General features: G+C 45.3%; 1 protein-coding gene across 2 annotated transcripts in view; it reads right to left on the bottom strand.

Annotated features, from left to right (window-relative positions):
• The window catches only part of LOC144826195 (glycine amidinotransferase, mitochondrial-like), a 220,606-nt gene that overhangs the window by 28,271 nt on the left and 171,444 nt on the right, over positions 1–20,891 (bottom strand). For both annotated transcript variants that reach the window (XM_078684584.1, XM_078684585.1), the window contains exon 4: positions 10,885–11,075. In XM_078684584.1, the coding sequence (XP_078540710.1) occupies positions 10,885–11,075 (191 nt within the window). The remainder of the gene's footprint in view (positions 1–10,884; positions 11,076–20,891) is intronic.

Raw genomic sequence — 20,891 nt, 5'->3', positions numbered from 1 at the left:
TTCAAATTGACCAGGCCAGACCCTAGATATTCCCAGAGACAACATCCAGGGATAGTTACAACATACAGTGTAGGAAAACTCTGCCTCGAATGGCTACACACATCCACACTGACAGAAATTAAGCAACACTTGACTTTACTTAAAGACGGTGCTGACTTGCGTGATTTCATAATGGGACCACGCAAACAGCGTCAAAAACGTTTCATAGCGGCCGGTATATACGTAGCTTACAATGAAGCTTGGAAAGAAACGCAAATTGAAACAGCAGAAAAAATACGGGAAATTGACCGTATTATTTTGGAAAAATCGCTTTCTGTTGTGGACAATGGGTTAATGACTCTGTCCTCCAGAATATATTCACTGGACAGTATTGTATCATCTGCTATTGATATAATAGAGCAGGACTTACTAATGTTACAACACGGTCAGTCCCAATTACGTTCTATTGTACAGCTTGGCTGGACGTTGCAAAATCTGCGTTCAGGCTACGTGCCCTGGCATTTAATCAACACAACGTCATTTTTCTCTATCTTTAACCTTACCGATACACAAATCAGTTTGGCACAAAAAGGGGCAGACTATACAATTCTGAGCATTGAAAAACTTGAGAGATTACCATTGACAATGTCAGAAAGACCTGTCATTGAATGGATAATACATGGAATAATAACAATTCCGATAACAACTTTCCAATTTAAATACTGTCAAGAGTATATACCAGCGGGCCAGTATGAAAGGTTGGGTAAAGGGTACATTAAGTCATCATGGAAATTGCCTTACACACACACATGTTATAGTGAAAAGAAACAGAATGTATTTCTTAGTGGTAAAAATTGTAAACAATCACTAAGCGGTATACTTCTGTGTCAAAGTATTGACCTGCATGGGGCCTGTGAGGGGACTTCAAATAACCTTTCATGTCACCAGCACGGCACACCTGCAACACAAATAGAGCCATTCTTTAGACAACTTTCTAACGGGAGTTACATTCTAATAGTGGACCACAGCTGTTGTGGCATGGTGCCAGGAAAAGCTTATCTTGTGAGCTTGAGTTCCATGGTCACTTGCTGTATGCAAGTATTGTATCCAAACAGCACTCCAGACATGGAGGCGAAAATTTGGCCTTTTTTGAATATCTCTTCTATTCGAATTGATACTTTAAGCAGAATGAAGTCTGTTCTTTTACAGACAACTGTGCCCTTGACGTCATCAAAAGAAACAAATGATCTGCAAGTTGCAAGGCCAACGGCAGAGATACATACCCTTTTATCAACAAATTGCCCCATGCATTTCGTAGAAATGCTAAGCCAAATTCTAAATATGTCTGATACCAGTGGTATCCCACATATATTTAAGACAATTTTTTCGGGACTGTTAACACCCTTCGAAACAGTTCTGGGCATTTTTCCTAATTTTGTTCATTCTGTCTTTGGCGGCCTACCACTTCTGTTGGGACTCATAGCAGGCATTTTATTTTTACTACTACTGCTTCGATATGGCAAGCCAAGTCGCAAGCAAGACTCTAGCAACGATGGAAGAAACGATCCTAGCTATACGCTAGACCGCATAACTAAAGTCCTTGGATTAGCCCGGCTAAGAGATCTGAATATGACCTGGTTTCTTTCATTCAGACCCATCTGGCAGAATTGCATCTTACCTGTGCTTCGATGTATGCTATGCGGAGAAGAATGCGTGTTAGACGTCTGTCTTACACTACCATCAGCAGTACCATTAGATACAGATACTTTGCTAAGTCCTGTAACGGCTCATGCATCGTGTTGTCCCCAGCGGCTACCGATTCTGATGACGGCATTCGTTGAGACTTCACCACTACGATTAGGGGGTAGTGAAGCACGAGATGAGAGCAACATCACCCAGGTACGACCTTCTGTGAGCATTGCTGATCCTGACATCGATGATAGCAATCATTCTCACGACTGCACAGTCGCGGCATTTTCGAACTTAATCGAACTTTCACCCGAAGCCGTAGACACCTTTTTGCGAGTCTGTCTGAAATGATGTTCTCCCCTGAAGAAAAAGAATAACTTTTTAAGCAAACGAGCACACAGCGTTCCCTGAACTCTGAATTCGGACTTCAGCTTTGATAAACAAAAGCTACAGAAAATATTGGGAACTATTTTTTCCCCTGAAGCGAAATTTTTTTATTTTTCCCCTTCCTAAATATTTACCTTTTTCCTGGCACTTGTACTCTGCTTAAAGTAGAACTATTCTTAGAGAACAGAGCTTCTATTTTTAGGAACTCTAGAGACAATATATTACCTCAGCCTCTAGCACATTTACAGCGACTGTATTATTATGTGATGGAATGGTCTCGACCTTCTTTTCTGAATTAAGAGCCTTTCATGTGTAAATTTCACAAATCGTTCAGCTAATCATATATATGCATCGTTTTAACTGAATGATTACACTGCTTAAAAAACGTACAGTACCAATATCATTTTCATGTATTTCGGATACACCATTTCAAATGCAAAAATGTATTTTTGGGGTGGGTTGGAATACACATGCACCTTTAAATGTTTACTATTGCTTAGTTTTTAGTAATGATGGACATTAGATCGTGGAGTGGGTATTGTGTTTTTATCCAGGAGCCTAAATCAATATTCCTATGTTATGCCCTTGTCCGGTTATAATCAATAATATCCATACAACGGCATAATAATCATATCCATATTCAGTCGTAGCACATGCTGTCACATTAAGCAAGGCTTCTTCCCCGGCCCCCTAGAAAGCACAACGAGTTCTCTAAACAAATCCAAACCTCCAGCAACCTGGGAAATCCCCCTTGCTTTTGTTTTGATTTCATCCTAGAACTCCTGTAAAGCACTGTAAGAACGGCCAGTTCTTAGTGACATCTTTATTGACGTTTTATGTCCAACCTTACGTCAAACCCGGCACCTTTCAGGTATAAATATACCAACGTTGCCTTAAGCAAACACACAGTGGTGATTTGGAGCAGAGCAGCTATCTACTTGCCCGAGAGCCCAGCTGATGCGAGAGCCCACGGACGCTGCCCCTCCTCTTTGACGCATTGAGAGAGACGCTGTCTTTTCTCCTGCCGAGAAATCCAGCTCCGGTGTTTCCAGATACCTTCGCGGGTTACTGGGATATCGAGTCCTGAGAAAGAGATACAAGACCTCCTGCTTTCCATTACCCAGGTACGGAGCTGACTAAAACCTTAGAAGAGAATTCTTGAGTCAGATTCTAGGCAAAACAAACTTAACTTAAACTGCTACTTACTTACTCCTTCCCACGTATTAGGCTTAAGTCAGGTACACCGGGGTAGGCGTATTTAGAAGCACCAGTTGAGTACGTTAGTCAATGTATATAAGTATGTATATATTTTATCTATTTTAAAGTATCTTATGGCTAAGAAACCATATCAATGCTTTTACAGTATTATTTCTTAATCCTCCTTTTACTGTACGCACTTTACTTTACTATGAGTATTGCAATTGTGGCAATTCATTTCTCTTGTATGAGAAAGAAGACTGCTCAATAAATAACAACCTTTTATTGAAAACGCCCGTCTCTCTTTTCTCTGCACTCTGGTGAAACTAAGTATGCACACTTAACTGAGTGAAATAGCTGTCTATTGTTTTCACACGACTCTAGAAATACACTCTTATTCTGAGAGAGCAAAGTTGTCATGTTATATGGTTGTCAGAAACTAATCCCTTCTTGTCTATCCAGGGAGGTTAAACCCCTCCTCGTTTATTCGAGAAAGTTTCTAGTGACCTCTGAGCTAGCTGGCAAAAACTTAAGTCTAATATAGTTAGTAGAGACCTAGTTGAACTCAGTCCTACGTCTACACTGCTGAATATATTATTCCAATGCGCAGAGCCTATTGGGACTATAGGAACTACACTACACACCCACCGCTCTGCATACCTTTATGTGGAGGACAGATGGCCGAGGGCCCAGAGCGGGGATTCCCCGGCCGTGTTTACTTTTCATCCACCGCTCTGCGTGCCTTTGTGTGCATCAGTCTTGGCGGGGAGGTGCCCTGGGGAACAGAGGGTGATAGAGCCCTCCTCACAGCAGAGACAAGGGGAGGGTGTGGGGGCAGTAAGTGATTGAGGGGAGGTAATGGGGAAAGAGATACTGACACGGAGAGAGATGTGCAGCTGTGACACAAGATGAAAGGGCGACATCAGTACCGGGAGAGAAGAAAAGTTCGACGAGGAGAGGGGCCCAGCCGTAGAGAGAGGCGGGCACACCGGCTAGCACGATTCTGAATATGAGAGGAAAGAGCAGGTGAGGCACTTAAACGAGGAGTAGAGAGCAAGAGTGAGGTAGAGGCTGTGAGAGTAGCAGCAGTGACTGCTGGCCACGGGGTAGTCTGAGAATACGGAGTAGTGACAGTCGCAGCACAAGGACATGTGGGCGACAGGGTATACTCAAATTCAAACTGAGATTGAATAAAAGTGCGGTTACATTCTATAATGTCCTTATACTTTGAAAGAAAAAGAAAAAAAATAAGAAGAAATATTGCTTAGTCTATCTTCTTGGCCATTAATTGTAGTTCATGCCTTCTGTTTTGTGCCATTGGTCACTGTTTTTCGGTTTTCAGTATTAGAAGGCTCACCTTCTATAAGAATCTGATGGCCCTGCAAGCTGTCTGCAGCTGGTCACTGTTCAATGCTAACATGACTGCAGGCCGACATGATCTGATTTGGAAAACGAAATATGTACAATAAGTAATGACGTCTCAAGTTGGCCAAAGATGGGCAAATGCACAATATATGAGTCAATGTTTCATCTGATTGGCCACAGAGCCTACAGAGTGATGTCGGCCATGTTTGCTTCCATGCAGTGGTTTGATCTTTTGAAATGTAGGTTCCCATCCGGACTCTTAGGAGCGTTTGTTGGACGGCTGCAGTTATGTGGGTGACTAAATAAGGTTGCTGAGCACATCTCTCATACGAACCGAGCACCGTCCAGCCATGTTTTTTTTTTGCAAAGGCGGCTTTATCTATCGTCCAAGATTTTAGTTTTGCTGCACTGTTGACTTCTTTTTTAAATGCCGCAAATGTGTGGTTGGTGTTCCATGCCTCTTGCATATTGAGATTTGTCAGTGCTTCTTCAAGTGCTAATTTCCAAGCTTTTCTTGCATTTGTTTGGTGGTTTATTTCAGACCAGCAAAAAGCCGTCAACGTGTCCTCTTGTGCTGCTCTTAGTTTCCAGCTCGTTTTCAGTAAGGCAGCTTGTCTGACTGGTTGCTGATTTAGTAACCCAAATTCGAGTCGTACTTGTGCTTGAGATGCAAGCCTCGGGATCTGAAAGATGTATTTAAACAGCTCTGACTGTTGTAAGTTCAGAAAGTTTGCGTCTTTGCCTCTATATAGTTCAGAGCCATACGTAAGGGATGGTAAAAACTTTGCCACGATCACCTTCAGTAGGTGTGAGTTGGATGGACATTTCAGATTTGTTTTTAATAAGTTTAGAGCGAACCGTCGTTTATTAGACTGGGCTTTTCTGTGCTGTTGATGTTCTTTTAGTGTCCATCTTGAATCAACGACTACTCCCAGGTACTTGTAAGAGAGGCTTTGCTGTATGGTGTTGCCTGCTATGTGCCATTTAAATGATTGCTGCCCTGACCAAGATCCGAAGCAGACGATGTTCGTTTTGTTATAGTTAAATGACAATCCATGCGCGCTGATGTATTCATGCAGCCTTGCGATGGAACGCTGTAGACCCACTGGGGTCTGGCTGCAAAGTACGATGTCATCTGCGTACTGTATACTCCTTATTTTATAATGCGCTAACTTCGGAGGATCGGTTTCTGTCTCGGAGATATACTTATCAAGGTCGGCAGTGAAGATGTTAAAAAGAGTGGGGGCCAGTACGCATCCCTGCTTGAGGCCCACATGGGTGGGGATTTTTGCTGTTGTTCTGTCACCATTTCCTATTTTTATTTTGACCCAGGTTGATGTGTATAAGTTTATGATGGCCATTAGCAGCTTCGATGGTCTCCCCCAATTGACCATCTTTTGCCATAAGATCTCCCCTGGGACTGTGTCTAACACCGCTTTTAGGTCGACGAAACAGGTATACAGTTTTGTTGACTTTGCCTTAGCTCTGTCGACAAGGAGGTTTAATGCAAGCAGATTGCATGACCTGTTGGTTCCGGGCCTAAACCCTGTCTGGGTGATTGGAAGAATCTTGTTCGAGCTGACCCAGTCTTCCAGTGCTCTCAGGATGTTTGATGCATATATTTTGGCTTCCACATCAATGAGAGCTATCATTCTGTAATTGGATGGGTCAGTTCTTGCTCCTGCTTTGAAGATTGGATGCAAAATGTTCCCTCTCCATGACGGAGGTATGCTTCCTGTTTGAAAGGCGTTGTTGAATACTGGGGTTAGATATTCTGCCCAGAATGATTGATCATGTTTGAACAGACCGTTTGGCAAACCGTTTGGGCCTGGTGCACCTTTTGGCCTCAATTTTTTTAGGACCATTTGTACTTGGAATGTCGTGATCCAATTTTCGTCAAAGTTTTGGTCCGCTTCTTGCTTTTCATGATATTTGTTGGACAGATGGTCTGAATTCCATGCTTGGAAATTGTTCTTTTGGGTTTGCGCTAGGTGCCGGATCCAGTCTTCTTGTAATATGTTTGCGTTGAAGGCCTGGGCCGCTCCGTTTGCCACTTTGTTAATTTCTGCCCAAAATTTCCTGTTATTATTCGAATTACTAGATTCTAATAGTTTTTGCCAAATTTGTGTGAGGTGTTTTGACTTTTTTGACCAAACGTCTTTTTTTTTATTTTTGCCTTAAGTTATGAATTTGCCGCTTGGTGTCATCGCGCTTTACCTGATCTTCTCCCAATAGCTTTCTGATTTCTCGGTTTAATATCCTTTTTTTACACGCTATTGAGCCCAGGAGCGCCTGGCAAGTTTTGCTTACATTACTTTTGTTACTATGAGTTTGATGGCCAAAGCTTTCAGATAAGCTGAAGATCATCTTTTCCTAGTTGCGCTTGTATTCTGAGGGGCTTATCCCCATGGATTCTTCATGCACTTTTTTCGCATGTATCATAATTTCGTCGACATTCTTTCCATTCCATTGCAGTCGTTTAGGATTGTAGAGACTCGGGGATTCGCTCAAGGATTTGCATGTTGGTGCCCTTGTATGTTGATAGCTGAGCTCGATTGACTGCAGGCTGTTGTCGCTCTCCAATTTGTGGATTATACTAAAGGTAACAATTGATTTTAGTGCCTCTAGGTCCACTATGGTGTAATCTAGGACCGCTTGAGCCTGTTTGGTGATTCTGGTCGAGGATGCTGGCTGGTCTTGCGGAAAGCGGCCATTCAAAGGGATCATTCCAATGTCGGTGAACTTTGAGCAAACAGCAGACCGTGCTTGTCCTTTTTTTGATGGTTTGTTATTAATGGAGGAATGGATTTACCCGTCTGTTTGTTTTGTGTGATGTTCTGTGCGTTGTCCTTTTGAAGTAAAAACATATTCAGATCACCTGACACAATCAGTCCTGCCAGTGGGTAAATGAGTTGTATGGATTTAAGAAGTGCTTTCAGGGTCAGGATTTTCTCTGATTTGTTCTTGCGGTCCGGATGTATGTAGATGTTGCATATGATCAATGACGTTGCCTCTTGTGCACCCTGTGGTCCTGGACTTGGGTCTAGTGGTGGCTTGATTCTGATGCACTGAATCCATGTTTGTCCCATGTCGATGGTGACGTAGGACCAGGGGATGCTGGTGTTCAAATAAATCGATAGGCCTCCTGCCTAAAAGGCCTCTTTTAGTGGCGTGTTGTTGGATTTCTTTGAAGCCGTCTATATGATCAGATGTAGTTGACCAGGTTTCTTGGAGTAGAATGATGTAAAAAAAATTTAAGAATTCTAGTAAGTCTGCGTCGTTTGTTTTGCCACCCAGTCCGTTTATATTCCATGAACATATTTTCAAGTTCGGTGTTCATGCTTCCTCCGTCATATGAACATGGGGGGCTTGGCATTGTTGATATGATTTTCCGGCTCTCGCTAAATCCTCCTGACGACCCTTGATGGATGATATGTAAGTTGGTCCATCTTCCTTTGATGCTGTCCGAGCGACCTACTGCACCCCGAAGAATTCCACCCTCCGGTTGACGAGTTTCCCCTGCGAGCAGGGATAACGGGGCAGGATATTTATCTACTGCTACTGGTCTGATTTCATACTTTTATACTCGGCAGGGGACAGGCAAGACAGGCTGTGATTTGTGGCGATAAGACAGCCGTGCTGAAGAGAATCCATCGAGGGAGAGGCGACTGCCTACCTTAAGAGGTGGGGATGGTGGGAAGAGGGTAGAATGTGTTTATTTCTCTTTGCAGTTTATTTGTGCAGTTTTACACAGAGCATAGGAGCTCTACATAAGTAGTGAAAGGTAAAAGCGAGACCGTGCAAGACTTTAGTTCGAAGAGTAGAGGGTTACAGAGATGATGAACAAGCAGAGTGCTTGAAAAGTGCAGATGCAGGAGTTTGAAGATCGTGTATCCCTGTACGCAGACGATATACTCTTGTACCTTACGTCGCCTCGGAAGTCGTTGATCGTCCTTTTCGACGTTTTGACTTCTTTCCGTAAAAACTCCGGTCTTGTCATTAACTGGTCGAAGTCTTGCATCTATGTCCTCTCCGGCAAGGCTCCTCTACTGCCTCGTGGCTGTCCTATCTCGGTGGTGCTGGACGGATTCAAGTACCTGGGAATCTTTATCACCTTGGACCCCGTGCTTCGTTATGAACGCAATTTGCTGCCCCCTCTCCAGCGCCTCCGTGCTGATGTGATTGCGTGGGGTAGACTCCCTCTCTCTCCTCTGGGACGGGCGGCGCTGTTTAAGATGATGTCCCTCCCCCGATTTCTTTATGAGCTTCAGAACACACTTGACATTGTGCCAGCCGGTTACTTTCGGGAGATTGGAAGTCTACAGCGACAACTGATATGGGGGGCCGTTCTCGTATTGCCCTTTCGAAGCTGACGCTCCCTTGGTATGATGGGGCATCACGCTCCCGGACATTCGTCGCTACTATTGGGTCTCTCAGCTGGGGGCTATTAACCATAGCACTTACGCTCACTTGCCGAACCCGGCTTTTGAGATGGATAAATGGCAGCTGCCCGGCGGGGATTTCAACAGGGCTCTATACGCGAAATCTGCCGGCAGATCTCTTACGGGCCCCACTAAGTCAGCAGTACAGGTGTGGCATCGTGCTACAGCAGCCACGGGATGGGCTGACAAGCCGACCCGTGCTACTCCGCTTTATGCATCGGAAAAACTTGGCTCCCTCTGGAAGTCAAAGGGTTTTGATAGGTGGGACGTGATCGATATCAGCAGGGTTGATGATGTGTGGATCAAGGGTAGAGTCAAGACGTTTGAGGAGCTGAAAGTTGAGTACGACCAGAATGATAGGGAATCCTTTCGGTATGCGCAAGTCCGACATGCGGTCCTGTCCGTTTTTCCCCTGGGCTCGGATATTCCGGAGGCGTCCCCGCTTGAAGATCGGATACTGGATGGGCATATCCCTGATAGCATGATCTCGCTCATATATAAAAAGTTGATTAATACCAGGACTGGCCTGCTGGATAACCTTCGAGAGTTGTGGACTAGTGATGGTTTGGAACTCGATGACGAGGACTGGCAGGCTGCGATCTCTTCCCCGAAGGAGGTGGCTATCCCGGCGCGCCTCCGGTTTGTCCAGCTCAAAATCCTTCATAGGGTATACGTGACAGGTCCTCATCTGGTACGCATGGGATTCTCGACGGATGGATTGTGCAGGCGTGGCTGTGGTATGGTGGGCACGTTTCTGCATATTATTTGGGAATGTCCTGCAGTGCTACGCTATTGGACCCGGGTGCATGAAGTCATGAGTGAAGTCACGGGTGTGCAATCACTGCCTGAGGCGCGGAGGTGTCTGTTGAATGTCTGGGAGCCGAATGATTATGACCAGGCGCACCTTCGGTGGGTGACCTTGGGTAACATGATTGCAAAGAGAGACATTGCCCAATTATGGGGCGCGCAGAGGCCACCGACAGTTCTGGTGTGGCAACAAAACATGGACTGGTGTATGTTCAGAGAAAAGACTGTTTATGTTTCCAGTGGCACGCCCCGCAAGTGGGGAAAAATTTGGTCTCAATGGAACACGTACCGTGGTGATATATGCACTCCCCCCGTCCGGAACTGAATACTGACCTGTCTTCCTCCCAACCTGATGTTTCCTCCGCAGGAATTTAGATGTTTTATTTGCTTCTGGTCTGCTCCCTCCCCCCACTATCATCGTATAATTCTCATGTTTGATTTGCATATGTACCCCCCCCCCGGCAACGAAGTGACACATTTGTATTGTATCGCCTTGCTTTTGTTTTATTTCTATGCTTTTTGTTATTTGAATTCAATAAAAAGATTTAAAAAGAAAAAAAGCAAAGTGCAGATGCGCGCGGCCACGCTAATTGCAAACAGATGGACCCTGCGCACCACTGCTCCCTCCTGCAAGGAGGATGCCAGCACAAGCACGAGTGCGTGAAAAGAGCTGACCGATTTCTAAAGGTCATCTCCTAGAGTAACTCATGTGCGCTGCACTAGGCTGAACCAAATAATAATCCTACTTTATAGTGTCCCATGCCGGTGATAAAAGGATAGTTGAATCCAGATTGAAGCTGGCCTTAAATCCAGGCTGCCAAGGATTGTATGGTCCAATTCTGCTCTTTTACTCATTTTTCAGACATACAGGGACGTGATTAATCCTAGACTGCGTAGCTTAAAACCCAGTACTGGACATGCTAGCAGCCGGTCACTGGTAAAATCACAAATGATCCAAACTGTTGCAAGTATGTAGGCCAATCATCACCACACACATAAATAGAAGTAATTGGGATACCTGGTCATAAAGTTCATCAGCCATTGTGGGTTTTGGTGCAGTGGTCCATTTGGCACCGCGGCGAAAGTATTCCTTGATAAGAGGTCTATATGCTCTGTATTCAAAGAAGCGAGCACGCCACGCCATAGGTGCCTCAATTATTTCATTTCCAACCACTAGTAGAATGTCTCTTGGCATTGCAGCATAAAGGCCTGCATACAAAATATAATACTATTTAATATACATGGAAATAACAGCATGTAATCACATCATAAAGCTCTTTTTCAATAAGGGTTTACTGTTCCTTAAGACCAGGTTGTGAAACTCTTTTTCCTTGCAATTGACATTTGAGCTTTGGTAGTAAATATCATTGGGATGGCATTTCTCTGCAATTAATGTAACCACTTTTCAACATTGAATGCTGCTTCACTCCATGGATAATTCATGGTTAACACATGGCACCCAGGTGTTGTGTGCAGAATTTTGGGATTCTTGGCATGCCCACAACTGTATTGGCGGGAAGAACTTTCTTAGCACTCTTACAATTATGCGAGATGCCTGACTTCTACCAGGTCTGTCTCTCCTTACTGAACCTTTCTCCACATTTTATGTGACAGCATGTGACCTACTAGTAAAGCTGAGGTATAAAGATAGATGATAAATAGACAAGACTTAAGATCAGACTGTACTATTGATGCCTTTAGAGTAAAAATACAATTTCAAATCGGCCCCTGCCTTCCAAGTCAATATGGAACCCATGTTTAAGCTTTAACCTCTTGTGAATGACTCCACATGTTCTCCTGTTGTCCACTTTACCAGAATGTGAGAGATCTGAAGCAGCAATCATTTGGCTTGCATCTTTTCTTAAGTGCCACTCTATATTCCTTCTCTTCTTTCCCTCATAGTTTCATTGTCTACCAGCTACAAAGATTCCAAAGTAACCCCAATCTGAAAAGTCTGAATGGTCCAAAACCAACATTGATGGAGCATAACCTTTGCACATAATCATCTCTCCTCCATCCTCATCCTTCTCAACTTCCAAGCCGTCTTTCATGATGCACTATTCACAAACGCAACTGGTGCTTGTATAAAGGGCTCTGATACCAATACCTTTGGGTCAAGTTTGTGCTATATAAAACTGTAAAGAAAATAATAAAAATACTAATAATTAAAAAACAAGCAGTAGAAATGCAATAGCTATTGACACTGTAATTGGCTATGTATTTTACCTATGTATTATGGAGTGTATGTATGTGGTATGTAGTGGAATTATGTGGGTTTGATTGATTTTGGTAGTTGTGTAATTGTGTGGCATGGAATGCTGTGGAGTTGTTTTGTGTAGTGCAATTATGTGGCATGGGGTACTGGGGAATTGTGTGGATCGTGATTATGTGGTATTGAGTGTACTGGAATTATGTGGAGTGGGATTGTGTGTCATGGAGTGTAATTATGTGGAATGGTATTTTGTATTGTTGAGTGGTATATAGGGGAGTTTAATTATGTGGTGTGCTGTTGAATTTTGTTGTATGAACCTGAATTATGTGTTGTGAATTAGATATATGTGGTGTGTGGTGGGATTGTGTTGTGGAGAGGAATTATGTGGTTTGGTGTTGAATTATGTGGTGTGGAATGTATTTGTGTGGAATTGAATATAGAGTGGCATGGAACAGTGTGGCGTTGAGGGTATTTATGTGGAGTGTTGCTACATGGCATAGAGTGTAGTTTTGTGGAGTTTATTTATGTGGTATAGAGTAGAGCGTAATTATGTGGTCAATATCACTGATGTTTGTTTAACCATAGCTCAAAAGCCTTAACTGAATCCAGAGTATGCAATGCAAATAACGCCTTCTAAATACTTTTACTGCATGTTTAAAATGAGAAAATGGCACAATAAAAGCTTGTTGTATTTTTATTTCCATTATTAAATGTTTTTCTCCGTAAAGTGAATCTGCTTGGAAAACCAAAAAAAAGCAACTTGTACCACACACCCTGGGGTACTGAAAGTAGATAAACATATCATGTTTTGCAAAAGTTGGAATGACAGCACTGAAGCCCATAAGTGCAAACTAAATACAGTATAGAGTACCCAACCATGCTGCGCAAAAACATAACGTGTGTTTATCATCTGCAAAAGGAATACTTTTTTTCATTTGTACACGAAAAATATTTAAACCAGCGCATAAAGGGAATGTGTGAAGCATTTAAACGCAACCAATGTTAATTTTCTTTCTAAGCTAAAGCCATAATTCGTGCTGTTTTTTACAATAATTAGAACGCATTTCCAACAAGGTTGTTAAATAATGCAGACCTATAAGTGGATTTTTCTCTAATAAATTTAAACAGTATAATCATCCGTTTAAATCCACTTTATCTTTTGTTTGGGGGGATTCCTCGTTCACTTTTCTCAAATACAGGTTGCTCAGTGTGATTAATAACACTCTTCATTAAGAATATTACGATTCTGTGTATAACTGTGTATGATTGTCTTGGTTCTTTAAAACACAGTAATTCGTACACTGGGACCATTCTCTGTATGTACTGAACCTTCCTGAAAGAGCACCACCATTTACATGATTACCTTTCAAAATTCAATGACGATTGGCCAAAGTTTAAAAGTCTAATATACACGTGGCAAATAACCCATACCTAGAATGTAGAAAGACACTGCATAGCGACATGGAGATATAGGGTTATAGTGAGAAAGGGGCATAGCGAGGAGGTTTGAGGGACAGCGGGACAGCAGGCATAGAGAAATAAAAGTAAAGATAATGGATACTGAAAAAAATATATGGAAGTCACTGAGAAACAGGCTAAAGATCAACATTGAAAAGTGAACTGAAATATAAAGTGAACGGAGGGATGTGAAATAATGACAGAGCACATATAAAGCGACATGGAGTAGAGTGCAAAACAAATTGCAAAAAATACGAGAAAGAGAACGTATAAAGAAAGAGAATGAGAGAGAGCTGAGTAAGCGAGACAGTTTGCCATATTTGAAGAGAGAACTGAGCAGTATAGTGAATAGAGAGAGAACGAGTAATGGTGTGTAGTACAGAAGAGGTATACTAAAACAGCAAAAAAGTAAGATACCCTGGCACCCAGTACTGCCATTCAGGGAGGGAGTTGCTTGTGGGCAGCTGGGAGTATGCTCCTTGAGCTGCCCCCTAAGTGGCACAACACCAGTTGTCTGGTAGGTACAGGCACCGCAGAGCCAATGATAACTGTTAGCTGATATGTTGCGCCATGGCATCAGCAACGAAATATATATTTTTTTTAATGCACGACCAAAGATTTAAGCGTGTTGCACTACAATTCAAATCAATGTAGACCAATGACAAGAATGAAAGAAATCACCTAACTGCCTATAACACAATATTACAAATTAGCACTCAAAACCATAGAAACTGATTTTGATCAATGCAGCCATCCTTCCCCCCAAAAAAATTCTGCAGCCTAGAATGCTCAACCACTAAGATGCCAAACTCACAGGTCTTCTTTGGCAGAATTGCTGACCAGCTTATCTCCAGAATAAACAAACTGGAAGACTGCCACCAGAATAAAACAAAAAGAGCTAATCCACAAAAGACAAAAACCCGTGGAACCAAAACAACCACTAATCCTTAAACTCCTTCAAACTGTTTTCCAAAGCTGAATTTAATGAACTGGTCAAAGCGAGTAGACCATCTGGCTCTCCAGCAACCTCTCCAGCTCTAAACCAATACTCAAGATTGTTTATTTCAGATTGTTCAAAAGAAAAAAAAATCCAGACAAGCTACATTAAAAAAAAAACTATAGAGCAAAATGTGAGATCTTGAGCACATTAGCCTATATTTCGTGTTCTCTGTTCAGTCTGTCAAATGTATGGCACCTTTTAGAGATGGTGGACTTTGCAGTAGCCATTATGTTTGACAATATATTAATTTCTAGTGAAGGAGTTATGCAATGCCCATGATGTTTCAGTGTGTTTTACAGTTTATGTTTTATAGATGAGTAAGAGAGGTCAAACGTGACATGCATTAAAAATGTAAGTGATCACCGTTTATTTCACTTTGCAGCCTGTAGTGATCCAGAATCACGGTCAGCAGTCTAGTGCTTTGTAAGCCAGCACACTGAACACCCACCCACCACTGATGTCACTGGTCAGGTGACACAGCTTTAATAAAAGGGGCCGAGCCCAGGTGCTCTGGGCCAGTTGTACCCAGTAGCTGACTGTGTCTGCGTCAGTCATTCCTAGCAATGAGGGCCCAGGGCCCCCAACATTACATTGGCGACGAGGAGGGCGGACGCTAGCCACGCGTGCCGCAGCTGAAACACCCCGGAAAGAAGAAGGGAAGTGCCCATGTGCAGGGCATTCCTCTGGGTAAGCGACGCCGGCCGCCGAGAGGCCTGCAGGGCGTAAGCCGAGCCCTGGGCCTGCCTGCAGACACGAAGGTGACCGGGAGCCTACCCCACACCTTTGAGCCCAGCCTGCAAGGCCCCCTGCGTGGGGTGATGAAGAGCGGACCGACCGGAGCCCACCCGCGTCGGCCGCGACTGCGCCCCTGCCTGGGGTGAAGAGAGAGAGCCGTGCAGAGCCCACCTGCATCGGCCGCCACCGTTCGGTGAAACCTCCGCGGAGCCCACCCGCGGATCAAGAGAGGCCCGTCGGCCGAAGGTGAGCCTGCAGCAGTGACCGATATCGAAAGCGGAGCCCACCCGCAACGGTCAGAACTACATAATGGCGGCCGCCAGCCGGCGCCGCCGAAAAACACAGAGCGGAGCCTACCCGCTACCGATACATACTGTGCCCCATAAGTAAGCAGGACCAGCGGAGCCCACCCGCGGCCTGCCTGCAGCATTTCCCCCGCCGCATGTGTGAAGTGCGGCGGAGGGGTGGAAAACCTGTACCGAAGAGTGCCCGCAGCGTGAGGGGAGCTGCCAGGCGCCTAATAATTAAAGAATCTCCAGCGGAGGACACCCGCAATTAACTTACTATTCAGCGGAGCCCAACCGCTGTATAGCGCTGTCACCCCCACCCCGCGCCGCATGTGACGTGTGGCTGCAGCGGTGGGGTGAGGGAAAAGGAGAAGTCACCCAGCGCATGAGTGCTCAGGTGTCGGAAAGCCTTCTCGCCCGACACCAGCTGCCCCGCGAACAGAGACACCGTCGTTTAGACTCTGGCCACATGCAGCGACTGGCCTGCAGGAAGGGAATGAGCCCGCAGAGCGAGGAAGGCTGCCGGACTTTAAGTGAACTAAAGTCGGCCTCACTGCAGAAGACGTACCCTGCAGCCGCCCCCAGCTCCTACGCTAGCGCCACCGTAATGATATGAGGGGCGGGCAGGTAGCATAACCTCTCGCAAAAGTGATCAAGCGGAGCCCACCCGCACTCACCAAGAGGCCCCTCATCCCTGTGTCCTCTTCCCCAGCGCAGCCCACGGAGGAGAGAAAACTTGCCCGGACATTCAGACAGTAGAAAAGAAAGGCACATACAAAGTGCCACTTACCATAGCGAAACTGAAGTCCGAGTGGAGCCCCGGGGGCATCTGGTATCCCCTCTGTATACAGGGAGCAGCTGGGGAGGCAGGGCAGGACCCCCAGCATTGTGCACGAAGGACCGAGAACAAAGCAGTGAGGTCTTTGCAACGGAACACGAAGCCTGCAGTAAATGAAACAAGCTTCCAAGGCCGAAAGGAGAGAAAGACTGCAGGTGTTTTGCAAAAGAGTTCCCCTGCCATCTGCTGGCCAAAAGCAGAATTACCCTCACACATTAAAAGACACTGCCAGCAAACTTAAATGCAACGTGGATAAACTAAAGGCAAGAAAAGACTTCCAGTGAATAAACAAGCATTGCACAGACCACTCAAGGAACTCTCCCTAAAGCAAGCCTGCAGCAACCAGCAGCACAAGGGACTTACCATATCAGAGTAGCGCCAAGCCTACCCGCATAGCTTTAAGGATACAGAACAGAACTGCGCAGGAAATCGCCAGAAGAACAAGAACACTGCCTCACCAGCAGCGCAGGAACACGCCAAAACCCTCAGGGACACTTCAAGAGACGGCGCGGGAATGCGCCAGAAGCAAAGCATTGCGCAGGACTGGGCAAGGAGTGAAGGAACTCCACACCTCAGGACCAAACAGCATTGCGCAGGACCGCGCAAGGAGTGAAGGAACTCCACACCTCAGGACTGAACAGCACTGCGCAGGAATGCGCAAGGAGTGAAGTAACTCCACGCCACCACGACTGAGTGACGCAGGGATCGCGTCCTCGGAGACCTGGCAGTAGGTCACAGCGAAGATGACTTGCCAAAAAGTCACCGCCAGATGACCAGTCAGATGGTCGCCCGGAAAGAAAAGGAGAAGATGACCAGGCAGTTGGTCACCCGGAAAGAAAAGGAGAAGATGACCAGGCAGTTGGTCACCCGGAAAGAAAAGGAGAAGATGACCAGGCAGTTGGTCACCCGGAAAGAAAAGGAGAAGATGACCAGGCAGTTGGTCACCCGGAAAGAAAAGGAGAAGATGACCAGGCAGTTGGTCGCCCGGAAAGAAAAAGAGAAGATGACCAGTCAGTTGGTCGCCCGGAAAGAAAAGGAGAAGCGGACAGTCAGAAGATCAAGACTGCAAAGACATGCCAGAAGATCAAAGGCATAGTAACTAAATAGATCAAGAAGAGGTCCATGGACGGGACCCAGAAGAGGTCTGATGACACCGACCCGAAGTAAAGAAGGAGCGACAGGAAGAAAGGTGCGATGCCTGGTTTGGCCATCAGAAGAAGAGAAGGCGTGTCCTAAGGGTAGGACGCAACCAGGCAGATTCGTGTGGAGTGCACGCCACACGGAGATGGCCTGGGTGGTTGAAGAAAAGGAATGGGACCAACCACGTCGCAAAAGGAATGGAGGAGAAGAAGGGTAGTGAGTGCCACGGTGCCACTAGAAGATCACAAGAAGTGAAGAGGTGTGACCAGTCAACTCACACACCCATCAGAAGAAGATGGTGACATGCACCAGAACACCGGAGTGCAGCGGAGAACAAGGCCTGGCATGAACACCGGCGGCACAAGTCAAAGATATCCACCTACAAGCCATCCATCCATGTGGCGATCGTAGAAGAGGGCAAGTTCGGACTGTTAACAACAATTCTACCTTTGGGGTTGAGCGGAAGATTGAATGGCGAGAGTGCTCACACATCCGGCTGAGGAACTGACCACTCCACATCAACCCGTGGCAGCCCAAGAAGCAAAGGCCTCAAGGGACTCTGGTGGCAGCAAGTCCCGCCAGAGAGACAGGTCCACAACGGTGCGTCTGCAAGACCCACGGAGAGGAAAGCTTCGCGTGCAAGAAAAGAGTCAACAGCGTAACCTTCAGGTGGAACTCGGACACAACAGTGAAGATCGTGGAGCGCCCCGCTCACGGCCCGAAGGCTATGGTGGAGCAACATGACCGACAACACCAGTCCAGTGGAAGCCTGGCAAAGAGGTCCTCCCGGATATCTTGTGAGAGAAGAATACCGGCGAAGAGGGGCATCCTAGTGAGAGGGATGTATGCACCTACTCCTTTCATCTGCCAAGAAATACTTTGAAGCCTGCCCAGAGACATCACCAAGGACCAGGACTGAAGAGGAGAACCGAGAAGACAAACAATACTCGGATCACGTCACCCTTCTATCTAGCTACCAACTGTCACCAGTGGTGCCAAGCAAAGGCAAGACCGAGAACAACGTCCAGGCGGCGCAGACAGAAGATAGGACCCGCCAAACAACGGCAAACCATGCCAGAATGACTCATTGTCCTGGATGCAGCAACTACACCATCTGCGACCCGCAATCCACCAAAGAGACTCACTTCAAATCATAGAGTCCAGTGTTACATTTGTATGTACATTTTCTATCCCACAGGTTGAACTTTGTCGTGGGGTTTGCGAATTGTATTTTTTCTCCCACAGGTTGGACTTTCGTTTATTTTCATTTTCCCCCAAGTTTGGGAGGGATGTAGTGATCCAGAATCACGGTCAGCAGTCTAGTGCTTTGTAAGCCAGCACACTGAACACCCACCCACCACTGATGTCACTGGTCAGGTGACACAGCTTTAATAAAAAGGGCCGAGCCCATGTGCTCTGGGCCAGTTGTACCCAGTAGCTGACTGTGTCTGCGTCAGTCATTCCTAGCAATGAGGGCCCAGGGCCCCCAACATTACACAGCCCACATGTCAAGTGTTCACCCTTTTAATCTGTTTGTATGAAATATTTAGTGTCACCATCACAAATACATAACTGAGTCACAGGCCTAACTGCACACCACAGTATTCAAAAATTAATTAATGGTCGCTTCTAAACACACTGATGTGCATTAACGGTAACATGCTGCCTTGACCAGGCTACAAAATGTACGCGCGTCGGTGTCGTTTGTGCCTGACAAGCACAGAGTAAACAGTATGCCAGCTTGAGCCGGCAGGAAGTGCAGGTAAATCACCTGTGGAATGAGACAATCGGAGCCGGCAACAGTGGCCATTATCATACAAGCTGCAACAAGATAACTTTCTCTTCTCTGTTTAGATGGCAAGCAAGCGTAAAATAATAATCAACAGATAGATACAAAGCAGGAGCACATTTTAAAATAACGCTGTCTCTCCAACTCAGCAAATAGATGTGTAAAGTGAAAGTAGCCCGAACAACCTCACACCAGTTACTGTAAAAAACCTTAGTTCCACAAACTCTTTGCAAAAATTGACCAACTGATAATTGTGAAAAAGAAAAAATGTTGTAAACTTATGTTTTTGAAGTTCCAAAACTAATTTCTCACAGATCTATGTCCTCTTTAGCAGCACTCCTGAACTGATACACAAATGTGTGAATGCTTGGGGGAGGCTTATCTGAAAAGAAGGCTCACCCTGAGAGCCTGAACACGGATGTGAGGAACGCTTTTTGAGAGTCACCGGAATTACGGGAGCGTTAACCTAGGAGCCATGCCGTCTGTCTTTACAACCTCACACCAGTTACCAGCCACGGCCAGTAGTAGGTGTAACTGCAGGTGTAACTGCAGGGCGGTGACGTGGGGAGGGGGAGGGGCAGGGTGGGTGTAGTAATGTGTGGATTACGGACTTTAACAAGTAAGTAAACATATAAATAAATAAAACGAATTTCGTTGCGTGCACTGCATCACATTTGGCGATGCAGTGCACACAACGAAATTCGCTTGATTTATTTATATGTTTACTTACCTGTTAATGTCCGTAATCCATACATTACTACCCCCCACACAGCCCCTCCCCCTCCCCACGTCACCGCCCTGCAGTTACACCTACTACCGGCCGCGGCTGACAGTTACTGAAAAAAACCTTCAACAAACACCTCTCAAAATTGACCGACTGTTAATTGTTTAAAAACATGGTATAAACTCACATACCCATGTCCACAAAAATGAATCAACAGTTAATTAAGACTTTTTTTAATATAAACTCATGTTTTTGAAGTTCCAAAAGACACTTATTTCCAGCGGAACCAGGTCCTCTTAAGCGGATACACAAAGCGTGAATGCTTGGAGGAGGATTGTTTGAAAAGAAGGGGTGTCCTAAAGCCTGAACACTGATATGAGGAACGCACCTCAGGCAAATGTTTTGTGGGGAGAGCGCTATCCTAGCTGAAATAGGGACTTCAGTTCCTCTGTTTATATAAAGAGGTCTACTGTTAATTTTTCACCGTATAACAAATTTTAGATTACCTTTAACTTGTTGACGGAAAGAGCGCGATGGGAACTGCCCACAGTGACCAGCCTGCACTGCATTCCAGTATATAGGCTGTTCATACCTAAAGACTGGTGTCTGAGCACTGCGACTGCCCTGCACAGAAGCAGAGAGGGTTGGGCACGCTCTCATCACCAGGTGCCCATTGCTTGCGCCTTTAGAGCATGCTGCCTGTACACAGAGGACGCTGCATTAGCAGCTTTCACAAGAGGAACAAGCCCAATCCTTCTTAAAACAAAGCCCAAAAACAACCAACACCTTACTAGAAAAAGCCCAAATGACGGTCAACAGAAAAAAATTGCTAATAGCCTAAC

Source organism: Lissotriton helveticus, chromosome 3_2 (genome assembly GCF_964261635.1).
Source record: "Lissotriton helveticus chromosome 3_2, aLisHel1.1, whole genome shotgun sequence".
In the NCBI taxonomy this organism is placed as follows: Eukaryota; Metazoa; Chordata; class Amphibia; order Caudata; family Salamandridae; genus Lissotriton; species Lissotriton helveticus.
Note: the sequence above shows the minus strand (reverse complement) of the source record. Positions and strands in the feature narration are given on the sequence as shown.